This window comes from Balaenoptera physalus (assembly GCF_965194825.1).
Source record: "Balaenoptera physalus genome assembly, chromosome: 1".
Taxonomy (NCBI): Eukaryota; Metazoa; Chordata; class Mammalia; order Artiodactyla; family Balaenopteridae; genus Balaenoptera; species Balaenoptera physalus.
In genome coordinates, this window is record NC_138882.1 from 130,428,910 (window position 1) to 130,442,296 (window position 13,387).

A 13,387-nucleotide genomic window follows, 5' to 3' on the forward strand; every position below is an offset into this window, starting at 1 on the left:
CTTTTCCTCTCCTTCCACGTTCGTTCCCTTAACTGCATTACAGGGTTGGATTATAGAAATGCTTACTTATTACACTTAAACTACATTTAATTATGATTGAGCAAATTTTAAGCTCATAAATAAGTATATAGGAAGTTCAAACAACACACAATGTATTAATATTTGACTATTTTACCAGTAGCATATGATAATTATTTTAGTTGGAAATATGTGTTAACATGAAGAAAGTTAAAAAAAAAACAAAAACCTTAATCTAGCTTATAAAGAAAAACTAGATTGCTGATCCAGATGAAGTGATTCTTCTGGGCAAATATTTTAGCAAGTCTTTTTACATTTATTCCCTAATTTCCATCTACTCGAACAGAGCTTAATGAATTTTATCTAGTCATCACTTCTACTGAACATGGCTCATACCTATGCTAGAGAGTGGGCAACAAGCAGCACCTAAATTTCTGGAACTTCTTTCTTCTTTTTTTTGGGGGGGGGGGCGCCATGTCACACAGTTTGCGGGATTTTAGTTCCCGGACCAGGGATCGAACCCGGGAACCTGGCAGTGAGAGTGCCGAGTCCTAACCACTGGACCGTCAGGGAATTCTTTGAAACTTCCTTCTACTGGAATTCTTATTATTTCCATATTTCTCAACATGGTTGATGGCATCACCACCTAGAGTCATATTTAACTCTTCCCTTCTGTATTAATTTGCTAGGGCTGCCATGACAAAGTACAAAAATTAGGTGGCTAAAACAACAGTAATTTATTGTCTCACAGTTCTGGAGCCCAGAAGTCTAAAATTGAGGTGTTAGCAGAACCACACACCCTCTGAAAACTGTAGGGGAATCCTTCCTAATTTCTGGTGGTTTTCCAGCAATCTTTGGCATTCTTTGGCTTGTAGATGTATCACTCCAATCCTCTATCTTCACATGGCATTCTCCCTGAGTCTCTGTGTCTTCACATGGCAATCTTCTTATAAGGACACCAGTCATATTGGATCAGGGGTCCACCCTCCTCCAGTATGACCTAATCTTAACTAATTATCAATACATTTGAAATGATCCTATTTCCAAATAAGGTCACATACTGAAGTACAGGGGGTTAGGACTTAACGAATCTTTTTCAAGGTGACACAATTCAATCCATAACACCTTCCCCTCACTAAATAATCGGATAAGTCATGAATCGCTAAATCTGGTTAATCAACATTAAATCTCCTTAATATCTTTCAAATCAATGTCTTCTCTCCTCCACCAGCCACTCCACCCTCTCCATTCTCCTCCTTTACACACACACACACAAACCTGTTCCATTCTCACTGTTTCTACCCTTAATCACCAATTCTCTTCTGCACTACCGAGTTTCTTAAACTATCTCATCTCCTTGGTTTCAACCACACATCCCAAAACCATTTATGCTACCACCCAGATGATCTTTCTAAAATGGAAATCTTATCATGCTATTCCTCTACTACCACCACCACCATCCTCTTCCACTCTCTAGCAACAGACCTTAAAACTCTTCAGTCATCTAAAGGAGAAACTGATATAAAGCACGCACTTCATCTTTTTGCCACTCTCTCATATGCACTCTATCCCCCAGCTAAACCAAACTGCTTACTGTTTCACATCTCTTTGCTTTTACATATGCTGATCCTTATCTAAAATGCTCTTCCCTTCCTGAACACTTGACATATTTTACTACCTTTTAAACTCCCTTGACGCACAAAGAACTGTGAACATTTTTTGTGCTACTACCCTTCTTATGTTCCTATATTATCATACTTATCACATGGTGTTCCAACGCTACATGCGTTTTCTTCTTAACTACACCTGAAAAGTCTACCTCAAGGTCAGACATCTTTTGTGTGCCTAGCACCTAGTACGTTGTCTGTTCCATAATAAATACTACTGAATTATATTTTTGGTAGTTTTTTTACCAAACTCTGAAACTTTTGCTTGAAGGGAAAGATTTAAAAATGTGCTACCAGAGAGGTTAAACTAAAAAGCAGCTAAAAAATAATTTAGGAAAAAGAAAGATTTTTAAAAATCGCTGCTTGCTAAAGAATGATCAGAATAGCTTTAAAATATTTTAAATGAATTACTCACCACATATCTATTAGAATGGCTAAAAAAACATTTTAAACTGACAATACACCAAGTACTAAAGAACATGTGGGACAACTGGACCTCTCATACATGGCTGACAGGAATGTAAAATGGTATAAGCCCTCTGGAAAAGAGTCTGCAGGCTTCTCATGAAGTTAAATATACACTTACAATATGACAGGGCCATTCCACTCCTATTTAACCTAGATAAATTAAAACAACACTCACACAAAAATCTGTACACAAATGTTTGTAACAGCTTTATTCATAATCGCCAAAAACTAGAAACCTAAATGTCCTTCAGTGAGTGAATGGATAAACTGTGGTACATACAAACAATGGAATACCAGGCAGCAATAAAAAGGCACAACCAAATGGATAAATTCTAAAGTACATTATGCTCAGTAAAAGAAGCCAGTCTCAAAAGGTTACATGCTATATGACTGGTAAAAACAAAACTATAGGGAAGGAATGCTTAACCATACTCAGTGATTGCTGGGTTAAAGTTAGGAGTCAGGGAAGAATTTGGCTACAAAGGGACAGTACTAAGGGAATCATCTGATGGTGACAGAACTGTTGTGCATCTTGAGTGTGGTAGTACCATGAATCCATAAATGTGCCAAAATTCATAAAATTGTAGACCAAAAAAGATTTAATTTTACTGTTATGCAAATTTAAAAATAAACAAATGTATTACTTCCTAGGCATGAGGATAAGCTGCTCTTTTCCTCTACTCCCCTATACCTTACCCTTAGACTTGAAGAAGATTACTTTACGTGAGGAGAAAGGTGGAACAGACTAAAAGAATGACTTTGAGGTGGAAATTCAAGGAGTTTCCTAAAACATTATGGACATTTATCTTAAAAGACTGAATTATAAGATAATGATCTATAATTTTAGAGAAAGGCAAAGGCGAAGAGGTACTGAAGAGTAGAGCAAATAGACCTGAAAATTAAAGAATGGATTGTCTTCCTAGCATTCACCTCCATCCTATAGTACCATAACTTTAGAATTATATCTGCATTTGATTTGCTTTTTCATATGTTTCGGCAACACACAAAATGATTGAAGAAAAAGTATTTAATTTTAAGAAGATATAAACCCATTTTTATTTCAGTATTCCAAATCTAAAATAAAAGGATTAATCAGTTGGCTGCAGTTTTTGCATCAAAAGCTGCAGAATGATGATGAAGAATTTCTTAAAAGTCTGGTGGAATTTAATATTGGGGTTAAATGTAAAGGGAAATTAATACATTTGAGTAAATGATATTCAGCATATTTAATACTTCGCACCTGTCCCTGCTTGCCTGTTTTTCTTCCACAGCCTGCTCCCCTTCTCCCTGTTATTGCTTCCTCCCTTTTCTTCCCTGCCCTCCCAAACAATGTGCCATTCCCTTTTCCTCCTCAGTACCTTCTAGAAATTTGCCACAAACCTAAATTATCTAACTGCTTTTAGGAATGACTGCATAAAATATAATTCGTTTCAAAGGCTGTGAATTTAAATGTGACTAATGGTCAAATTCAAATACTGTGGTGCTCTATTTCTAAAACATGAGAATAGGAAATAGAAGTAGTCTAATAAGACAGTTAGTATATATCTAATGTAATTAACACTAATTTACAATTATTTTTCAAAAAAATTATGTGTGTCATTCAAATTATAACTTTTTCAATATATCTGGCTACTAATGTGTACTTAGAATGCTGAATAAAGTCAAAAATATTAGTATTATATTTTATAAAATAAGATACATATATATTAACAAAAAACAGGGCCCTAATCAGTCTGTGAACAATTTTTTGTAATAGTAATTCACAGTAATACAAGTAACTATGAATCTTGCAGCTTACTGAATGTATACCCTGAGTTCCAGATACTTAAAGTTTCCAAGAGTAATTTCCCTATCTTAGGGCTTTGGGCTGAGATTATGTGAATAAGTCTTCTACTGAGATGGAACTATAGAAATAAGGTGCTTGAGAAGACAACAGCTCTTTGCAGTTACTGAACAACTGATGGTCTTCCATTTTCTTTTGTCCATTTATAAAACCAGAATAACCTTTGGGTTAACTCTAAAAGGTGGTGTGAGCCACATGCCTGTGGAAACACAATTTATAAAATGCTCCCTTGTGAACCAACAATTAAGGCAAACATATTAATATTACCTTTCTGCTGCCTTGTTTACTCACCTAAAAAAGATGGTCAAAAATGAAAATTTGGAAAAGGGAAAAGAGAAGAAGTTGGTGAGTAGAAAATGGAACACCTGGCTATTTGGTAACTACTCCTTGCAGAAACACTCTCTGCGTTACAAAATATCTATTTGCTGAATTTCATCCTTTAGAACTATACTGAATGCCAAAAAGAATACTTTAAAATTCTCAGTATCATTCTAACAAACTTCAGAAGCATCCAGTGTTGGAATTTGGGGGTATTAATTAAGAAATCATTGAGTCATAATAAGAATGTAAAAGAAATATTGCTTCTGAATAACAGTGTAAAAGAAAACCTTGCCTAAGTTTTCAGACCTGCAAAGAAAGATTTCTTTTAGCTAAACTATTTATGATAACATTTTAAACCATAACTTGTAAATATAAATAAACTTAACATGAAGTTTCATAAATGAGAAAAAAGTGTCACGTTAGACTTTTTTCTAACATAAAAATCAGTTCTTTAAATAGTTCTCATTTTTTAAGTTATATAACAAATATTTTCTTATATAGAACATATAGATGATAATTCTGAGGTTAATATAATGTAATTTTCAATTAAAATACAAAATTTAGCAAATATTACTTTCCTTTGCTCTTGGGAAAAATGAATTCTAGGTTCCTCATATTAAGACATATTATTTCATTAGTATAAGATGTGAGTTGTTATTATTCTTCACTGTTTCCTGAAACTTGTTCAGCCCTGGGAAAATCTGCTTCATAATTCTTTTTGAGATTACTTAAATATGTTCGTAAACTGTCTGGATCCAATTGAGAGTTTCGAGCAGTTTGAATGAGCCTAGTAGCTAGGTGGTACACAGCTCTCTGTCTTTCCATCTCAGGGGTACTCCTTTGGCTTTGCTGTTATTGAAAAAATATAGATAAAAATTAAAATATGAATAGTATGATTTTTATTTTGGCAATATTCTATCTCCTTTCATAGAAATAAGAACTCAATGGTTAACCAATCCCTTTGGATAAGTCAGCCCCATCCAACTAGCAAATCATGTACCAGAAGAAATAAATATTATTTTGGAGAATAAAATTTCTCATGAGTATTTACTACTTTATGACAGATCCTTAATCCTTGAAAACCACTTCACAATGAAAAAAAAAAATCTGCTAAACGGACAAATATCTCAACACAACACCAAAGAGTAATAGAAAATTCACAGAGTTATGTTCTACAAACACTTTCTCATCAAAAAGGTATGGGAAAATCGCACTCTGCTCATTGCTATGCAGTTTTCATAATTTTAAATGTCACTCAGAGTACTACTCTGTATCTCCTACTTTAATTCCCCAACAGATAAACTAGTGGACAGAAATGGGTCATCAGTAAACTGCTTGTCCCTCAAAACAGTTCATATACAGGATTGCTAGAGCCTAAAAGAAAATACTGCCTGAGGGGTAAATTCCATTTTTAAAATAAGCAACATAAACTGCTGGTTGAAATTATGTCTTAATTATACTTACAAACTATACTTAAGGATACCCAAGAAATAATGTTTAAAATGGGAATCTTCTAATACTTTGGAAGACCTTTAGATATTCAGTCCTTGAATACCTCCCCCTTCAGGGTTGGGAGTATAGCTAGAAAATTCTTCATTCATTTCTTTGCCTGAGCTAGATAGAAGAAGCAGCATTTTCAATCTTAACTATTTATGTAAAGACTTAGTTTCCATTCACTAAGGGAAATACAATCCCTTCAACTCCTCAATAGCCAAGAATTCCAGATATTTCTCTACTTCCACTATAGGAAAAATGAATACGACTCCGTGAGGTAGAGTAAGATGATCATATATTGATCCATCCATCTATTTGATACACTGATTGATCAACTATCAGTTTATTATTTAAATGACAGTTATTGAATATCTATTAGTATCTATATTCCAGACCCTATAACTTGCATTCATGACTATGGGGTCATACAAAAATCTCATCCTGACATGATAATGAAAGTCAAAAAGCTCAGTCTTACAGTGAAACAGACATGTTTACAAGCAACTGATTAATCATGAAAAGTCCCATAAGAGGGATATAAAATGTTCAGAGGACAGAAAGTTCACTTCCAGCTTGTGTCAAGAAAAGCTTAAATAGGATGGAGTATTTGAAATGAATCTTGATGGATAGAAGAGACTAGAAGGGAGGGCATTCCAGATGGAAGAAACAGAGAGAGCAAACACATTAAAAAGTATGGTACACAATCAGGTCAAAATGATGAAATGACAAGTAATTCAATGTGGCAGAAATGTACGTTATAGTTAAATTGAGTAATGTTATATAACACTGAGGTAGTAAACAAAGGGAGATCATAAAGCAGTAGTTAACAAACTTTAGTTTGCTTAAAAATCATCTGAAGACTGGTTAAAAACGTAAATCCTTGAGCCACAGGAGACCCTTGAAAATCTGGGATGGTACCCAGTATCCCAGGTGATTCTAATGTAGGTAATCCTCAGATTACATTTTAAGAAATAATCATAGAAGACTTTCAACATTAGGCTAAGGAGTTCAACTTTTATTTGGTAAGAAACAACTGAAAATTTCCGAGCAGGAAACAACATAAGAACTATGCATTAGAAGAAAATCTGGTAGAAGTATGTAGGATGGGTTGGAAAAGAGAGAGAACCTACTGCTTAGTCCTAATGAGAGGTAATTAAGAAGAAGGATTCATAGCTCTGATGGGTCACTGGGAGATCTGAAAGTGAAGAGATGAGAAGATTTTTCAAAAGATGATAAATTTAATTTTGAACCTACTGAAGAGTGAAAGCATACATTAAGATTTCAAGAAGAAATATGAATAAAAATATATAGATTCAGAGTCAAAAAGAAATGAAAATGGAGGCTGAGGAAAGGTGAGATCACTAAGAGTATAGAATTTTAAACAAAGAAACAATGGTAAAATCTTAGGAATACTTCTATTAGGTAGGTGGAATAATATAAAGCACTAGTGAAGAAAGGAAAGAAGTGATAATCAAAGAGGTAGGAGAATGAGAACATCCAGGAGAGGACAATTCCACAGTAGCCAAGACAGGGAAGAATTATGAAAAGGGAAAGAAGGGTAGTGCCAAACGCCATAAAGGGAACAGGGAAGATGAGAAGTGAAAAAAAGGCCATACGATTTTATGAATAGTTAGTATTTAAGAGGAAACTTTCTGTAGAGTGATGACAAGATCCATCCACAAGTTTGCAAGTGGAAAATGGAAGAAGCAAGTATAGATTACTCTTGGGAAACTGGCAGTAAAAGGAAGAGAAATATAGTTTGAGAAGGTAAAAGAAAAAAAAAGGATTTATTGCGAAAAACCTAACCATATTCATAGGAAAAAAAAAAGCCACTGAAAAAAACACTAAGTATGCAAAGAGAAGAAAAGAAACTGATGAAGAAACTGATCTTAATCGAGATGGAAAGAAGGTAGAAAAGTTAACCTTAAAAAGGTTGAAAGGTAATCTCTTCCTCTGAGATAGGAAGGAAGAGAAATAGGTGAAAAACAGAAATTCCAAAATAGAATTCTGAAGGAGGAAAAGGTTCAAGGACTCATCAGGATGACCTCAAGTCTCTCAAAAAGTATAGGAGGTAAATTTTTTTGTAGAGAGTAAGGTTATTGAGGGCTCAGGAAGAGTAGAAACATTTTGAAAGAGTTACTATAAGAAACCACATAGATTAATGGGAGAGAAGAAAAAACTATTCAGTAAAATATTCAAAGTTAGTATATACTAATTTGCAGTGGCTAAAATTAGCCTGAATATATTTTGAGCAGCATCAGGAAATCCAAAACCTAGAAGGCTACTGGAGAGGTTGCCCATAATTGGAATTTGGCAAGAGGAATTCTGAAGAACTAGGTAATGAGAGGTTCTTTAGAAGTGAAGCACTGCCAAAATTACTGGCGAAGGAATTCCAGTGGAGTAGTTAGGCAAGTAAAGTCATAAAAGCAGTCTAGGAGGTCAAAAGACTGAGGAATGCAAAAGAAAAATTGAAGGCAGGTTAAGAAAGAGTGAAAGACACAGGAAACTGTTAATACTGAAGAAAATTTCACACTGCACATAGCTTAGTTTACTGAACACACTGGATTCTTAAAACAATATAAGGCAACCTGATGTAAAAAAATTAAAAAAGATTTCCAAATTTTCAGTTAACAGATGTGAATTCAGTGTTGGATCTACTGCTTCCTAGCAAATCACTTAAGCTCTATGAACCTCAGCTGTAAAAATGCACATAAAAATAATACCTTTATTATTTATCTTTTATTAGACCTAACTGCTTCATGAAGAGTTATGAGGCTTATATATGATAATGGATAGAAGAGCTCTGAAAACTATTTAAAAAGACATGAAAATGTTGTGCATAGTGATTTTTATTTTTAATGCTTACTTTATAGAGATTTCTTTTCTTATCATAAAGTCAGTGTAGCAACAAGTAGGAACTGAACTGTTTAACTTTTGTCTCCTATCTTATTAGTAGGTATGCTGGGAAAAGTTATAATAGATCAAACCAAAAAAGTTTTGAGAAGTAAAAAGGATTTTCTTTATCTAGGAATTAGGTTTTTGTTTTAAATATTTTAATTATTAATTATGTATATGTAGATCCAAGGCCATAATAAAAATGTACACTAAAAGTATTTTCTTGAATTTGAAAAACAATTCTTATTGCTAAAGAGTTTCTTACCAAAATTTGTCTGGTTATTTGACTTGTGATTTCTTTGGCATCCAAGACAATTGATGATGGGAGTGACGACACCTCTGCAGCTTTTAATCCTAAAATTATCAAGAATGGGGCTTCAATATTATTATTGCTGGTTTTGTTAAGTTTGTTTTAATCAGTATTAATCTTTTCTTCACAGATTTAAATTTCTTTTCTTAGGTATTTATGAACTACTTAATTCTCAAAATTAAGTTTCCCTAAGTTCTGGATGACAACTTACCAATTATGAGATTTAATTACTTGCTAAGACATGTAAGACAAATTAGAATATCAATTACCTCTGAAGATACCTCTGAGATAGCAGAAAACATGATAGGGAAAGGAAAAGAGGTAATAAAAAAATCAAATAGTAGTAATAACATTGAAATTCCAACTACAAATTCAGTTGGTTTATAGGTCAAAGGACATACGGGTTTTTCAGTGTAGAAGAAAGTGTAGTCAGAGATAAGCTTACAGCTGAATATTCATCTATCTAGCAGATCAACAAGGGAGGAATTTCTCCGAAGACATAATGGTAGGTGACTACTCTTCATGCAAATTCAAATACCAACTAGTATTCTCATGTTCCCAGATTTTTATTGTGTAAATGCCTTATAGGTTTTCTACTATGTGCTAATAGTTTATTTATTGCTTTAGAGGCAACAGAAGCAAAACTAACATTTATTTAGAAGTTACTAATTGCTAGGCACTATGCTAGGCAGTTTGTATTTGACAATTCATTTAATCTTCACAAATCCACATATATCACCATTTAATAGATGAAACTGAGGCTTATAAAGATTAAACATCTGATACAAATTAAGTTATCCATTTGATTTTCCCATTTCAAATAGCAAAACAAAGATGCTATTTTTACCCTCACAAAGGTCACATTCATAGCTAAAATAATTTTTGGAACTTTATATGTAAAATTCAACTGAAAATTCCCTCAATCTGTGCAACTTTACATGTCACAAAATGATTTAGATAGAAAATATCTAACCAAGTTTATGAACACACATAATTTAGTAATACAGTCCATTTTAAGACTTAAGATTTAGTTATCAAGTTCCCTGAATCTGAAGAAAACAGAAGGATGATGCTACTGAAAGAGTGTCTAAGAAATACATAATTTTCAATTCATTATATAACTTGCAAATATAAACTAATTACATTTTTCTAAGGATAGAAACTATACTTCTGGGACTTTCATGTATTGTAATTCTACATAGTTACTGTTAATATGTTTTAAAATAAGCTTAATATATATAAAATATGAGTTTGACATAGAAAATACAGTCTTAGATCATATAAGCATTCAAAAGAATGAGAAGGAAAGTTGCTTAGACTGACAGTCAAGTAAAGAGAAGAAAGTTTGTCTTATGAGAATATGTAGTGTTTCAGTGTATATATATAATTTCTATATGCAATACCATAATTTTTTTCTTCTGTAAATCCCTTAGAAAGTTTGTAGGTATATAAGATTGCTTCTTTATTTCTTGAGGTGTTCTTTACATGTTGAACTTCAAAATGCACGTTTTCTACATTAGGATATAGAACATCTATATGGCATAGTTCCAGGAAATGTGTAGCAAACAGTGTAAATGCCTAGAATAAACAACAATGAATATCAGTATTTTTAAATGAACTAGAAAATTTTATTTTAACTATTTAAACATAAATTTTTAGTTTAACCTTCTAAGTAGCTTAGCAGAAATGTAGAAATGAAACTGATGAACTTTGAGGCTAACATGGTCAATTCATCTTAAAATGTTTTGAAATTTTATATTCAATGAAGAAAAAATATTTATTATGATTACACACACACATATGTTACGTTATGGGAAAGAGAACAAATGCCAAAATCCTAAAAAAAAAAAAAACCCTGAAGATAGTGAAAGGATGAAGTTTACCAGAAATAAAGCTATTAACTGAGGTAATCATTTATTAGAGAAGTAATCCACAAATGATATCATAACATTTCCCTCAACTTTTAAAAACCTTTACTTTAAAACTAGCTTCCTTCCATATAAGTAGTTTTGGGAAAGTGAAATCAATGGATTGTCTTAGGTATTTGAAATTGCAAAGGTTTTTGCTTTTATATTTGCATTGTGTTTGGGATAGGTACTTAAGGGGAAAAAAGGTTGAGGACACCGCTTAGTACAATGATTCTTAAACTTTAGTAATCCCCTGGGGAGCTTGTTAAAGATGCAAATTCTTGGTGCTTATCCCCCTCACATTCTCACAATCAGCAGTGTAATTTAGGGCCCCAGGAAACTGCATTTTCCCTAAGTACTTTAGGTGATTTTGATGAAGGTGGTTCAAGTGACTTTTGACCAGCGCAGTGGCTTCCTGCCCAGAGTTACTGAAGCAGAAGGAGATATGACTCTAACTCGTTATGTTTTAAGATACAAGTGAGAAACTAAATAGGTGATTAGTGGAAATTTTAAATATTAAGACATTAAAAAGAAAATATCTGACTGGCAAATGGCTATCAACTATGGAAAGGGGGTCAGAGGAAGGAATGGTTTTGTATATGACAGAAAAATAATAAATCTCAAAAACTACTAAACAAATCAAAATGTGGTATAAAACAAACCAAATTTATAAAGCAACAGGAAAATAATTAGAAACCCAGTAAACTATCAATATTTAGAAGCTAGAGACCATCCATGTTCATAATAACAATAACGTCCTCAAATTTTATATATCAAATCAATCTATTCTAGTAACTCTGTAAACTCTATTTCGGGTTAATTCGATTTAACAAATAATTATTCAGAACCTTTATATTGCAAGGATTGTGCTAGGCACTAACGATACTAGGTTAGAAATTAGGCTCCTTAAAAGTAAGTAGCAATAATTATATTTTTACTATCAAGCCAGCTGCTTCAGGATGGTGGGGAACATGATAAGACAAGTGAATTCCATGAACAGGGGCCCACTGCTGCATTGCATTTGTTATGAAGTGAGTTCCTTAATCAGAAGCAATTCTGCAATTCTGTGTGGAATACTGTGATGGTGGATAAAGCATTCTGTTAAGTTCATGGGTGGTAGTTTTTGCAGAAGCCACATATGCAGGGAAGGCAACTCTGTATCCACAGTAAGTATCTAGTCCAGTAAGAACAAGTTGCTGCCCTTTTCGTGATGGAAGTGGTCCAACATAATCAACCTGCCACCAGGCAGCTGGCTAATCATCTTGGGGAATGGTGTTGTATCAGAGGCTCAGTGTTGGTCACTGCTGCTGGCAGACTGGGCACTTAGGGATGGCTGTGGCCAGGTTGGCCATGTTGAGTGGAAATCTATGTTGCTGAGCCCATATATAACCTCCATCCATGCTACCATGGCCACTTTGTTCATGAGCCCCTTGGGTGGTGGCAGGGGTGGCTGAGGAAAGAGGCCGACTGATATCCACAGAACAGGTCATCCTATCCACTTATTAAAATCCTCCTCTCCTGAGGCCACTCTTTGGTAAGTATTCACATGGGACACAAATATATTTACATTTTTTTTGCTTATTCAGAGAGATTTATCCACACCCCTCTTCCCCAAACATCCTTGTTACCAATTTTCCAAAAATGTTCCAAGTCTCAGCCAGACCACTGGCCACAGCCCATGAATTGATATATAATCACACAACCGGCCATTTCTCCTCACAAGCAAAATAACAACCAGGTACAGTGCTTCAAGTTCTGCCCAATCAGACAATTTTCCTTCACCAGTGTCCTTCAGGGACTAGAAAGGGACTACAGTGCTAGAGCTGTCCACTTTTGGGTGGCACCTGAATATCATACAAAACGATCTGTAAACAAGGTAAGTCTTCTCTTCCCTTGTCAACTCTCTATGAGGCCACAGGTACAAGGTGAAAGAAAGTAGTGTAGTAGGAGTGGGGACCATGAGTACTTGGGCCATGTCTTCATGTAACTTACTTGTGCCTTCAGGGACTTCTCAGGCCCAATCACGTATATACCCCTTCCATTTGATGATGGAGTGCTGCTGTGCGTGCCCAATGCTATGGCTGGTGGATCAGATAACACCCAGCTCATGATGGGCAGCTCAGGTCACATGATAACTTGGTGGCCCATGGTTAATCACTGTGTCTCTACTAAGGCACAGTAGCAGGGTATGAGCTGTTTCTCAAAAGGACAGTAGTTATCTACAGAGGATGGCAGGGCTTTGGGCTTTGCTCCAAAATCCTAATGCCCTGTGCTACAATTCACTTACAGAGGGCCTGCCAAAGGGGCCAAACAGCATCTCTTATCTGTCACTGATACTTCAAACTCTATTGGATCTGCTTGATCATATGGCTTAAGTAGCAGAGCAGCTTGCAAGGCTGAACTTGTTGCAGAGCCTTCTCCTGCTCTGAGCCCCATGCAAAACTAGCAGTATTCAGGTCACTTG

The 13,387-nt window shown here is 34.6% G+C and overlaps 1 protein-coding gene, 1 long non-coding RNA gene and 1 pseudogene across 4 annotated transcripts in view; 2 read left to right on the forward strand and 1 right to left on the reverse strand.

The window, feature by feature from the left end:
• LOC309641494 overlaps positions 1-13,387 on the forward strand; it is a 664,930-nt gene that overhangs the window by 524,842 nt on the left and 126,701 nt on the right. The window lies entirely within an intron of this gene.
• Positions 1-13,387, forward strand: part of LOC309641297 (protein arginine N-methyltransferase 5 pseudogene) — a 369,652-nt pseudogene that overhangs the window by 275,799 nt on the left and 80,466 nt on the right. The window lies entirely within an intron of this gene.
• The window catches only part of MSH4 (mutS homolog 4), a 93,371-nt gene continuing 81,904 nt past the window's right edge, over positions 1,921-13,387 (reverse strand). The window contains exons 18-20 of one of the 2 annotated variants that reach the window (XM_082419670.1): positions 10,420-10,594; positions 8,972-9,060; positions 1,921-5,166 (exon numbers count right to left, since the gene is read on the reverse strand). In XM_082419670.1, coding sequence (XP_082275796.1) covers positions 4,975-5,166; positions 8,972-9,060; positions 10,420-10,594 — 456 coding nt within the window. In that variant the 3' untranslated portion in view covers positions 1,921-4,974. The remainder of the gene's footprint in view (positions 5,167-8,971; positions 9,061-10,419; positions 10,595-13,387) is intronic. The other variant, XM_082419669.1, reaches the window with a different exon arrangement.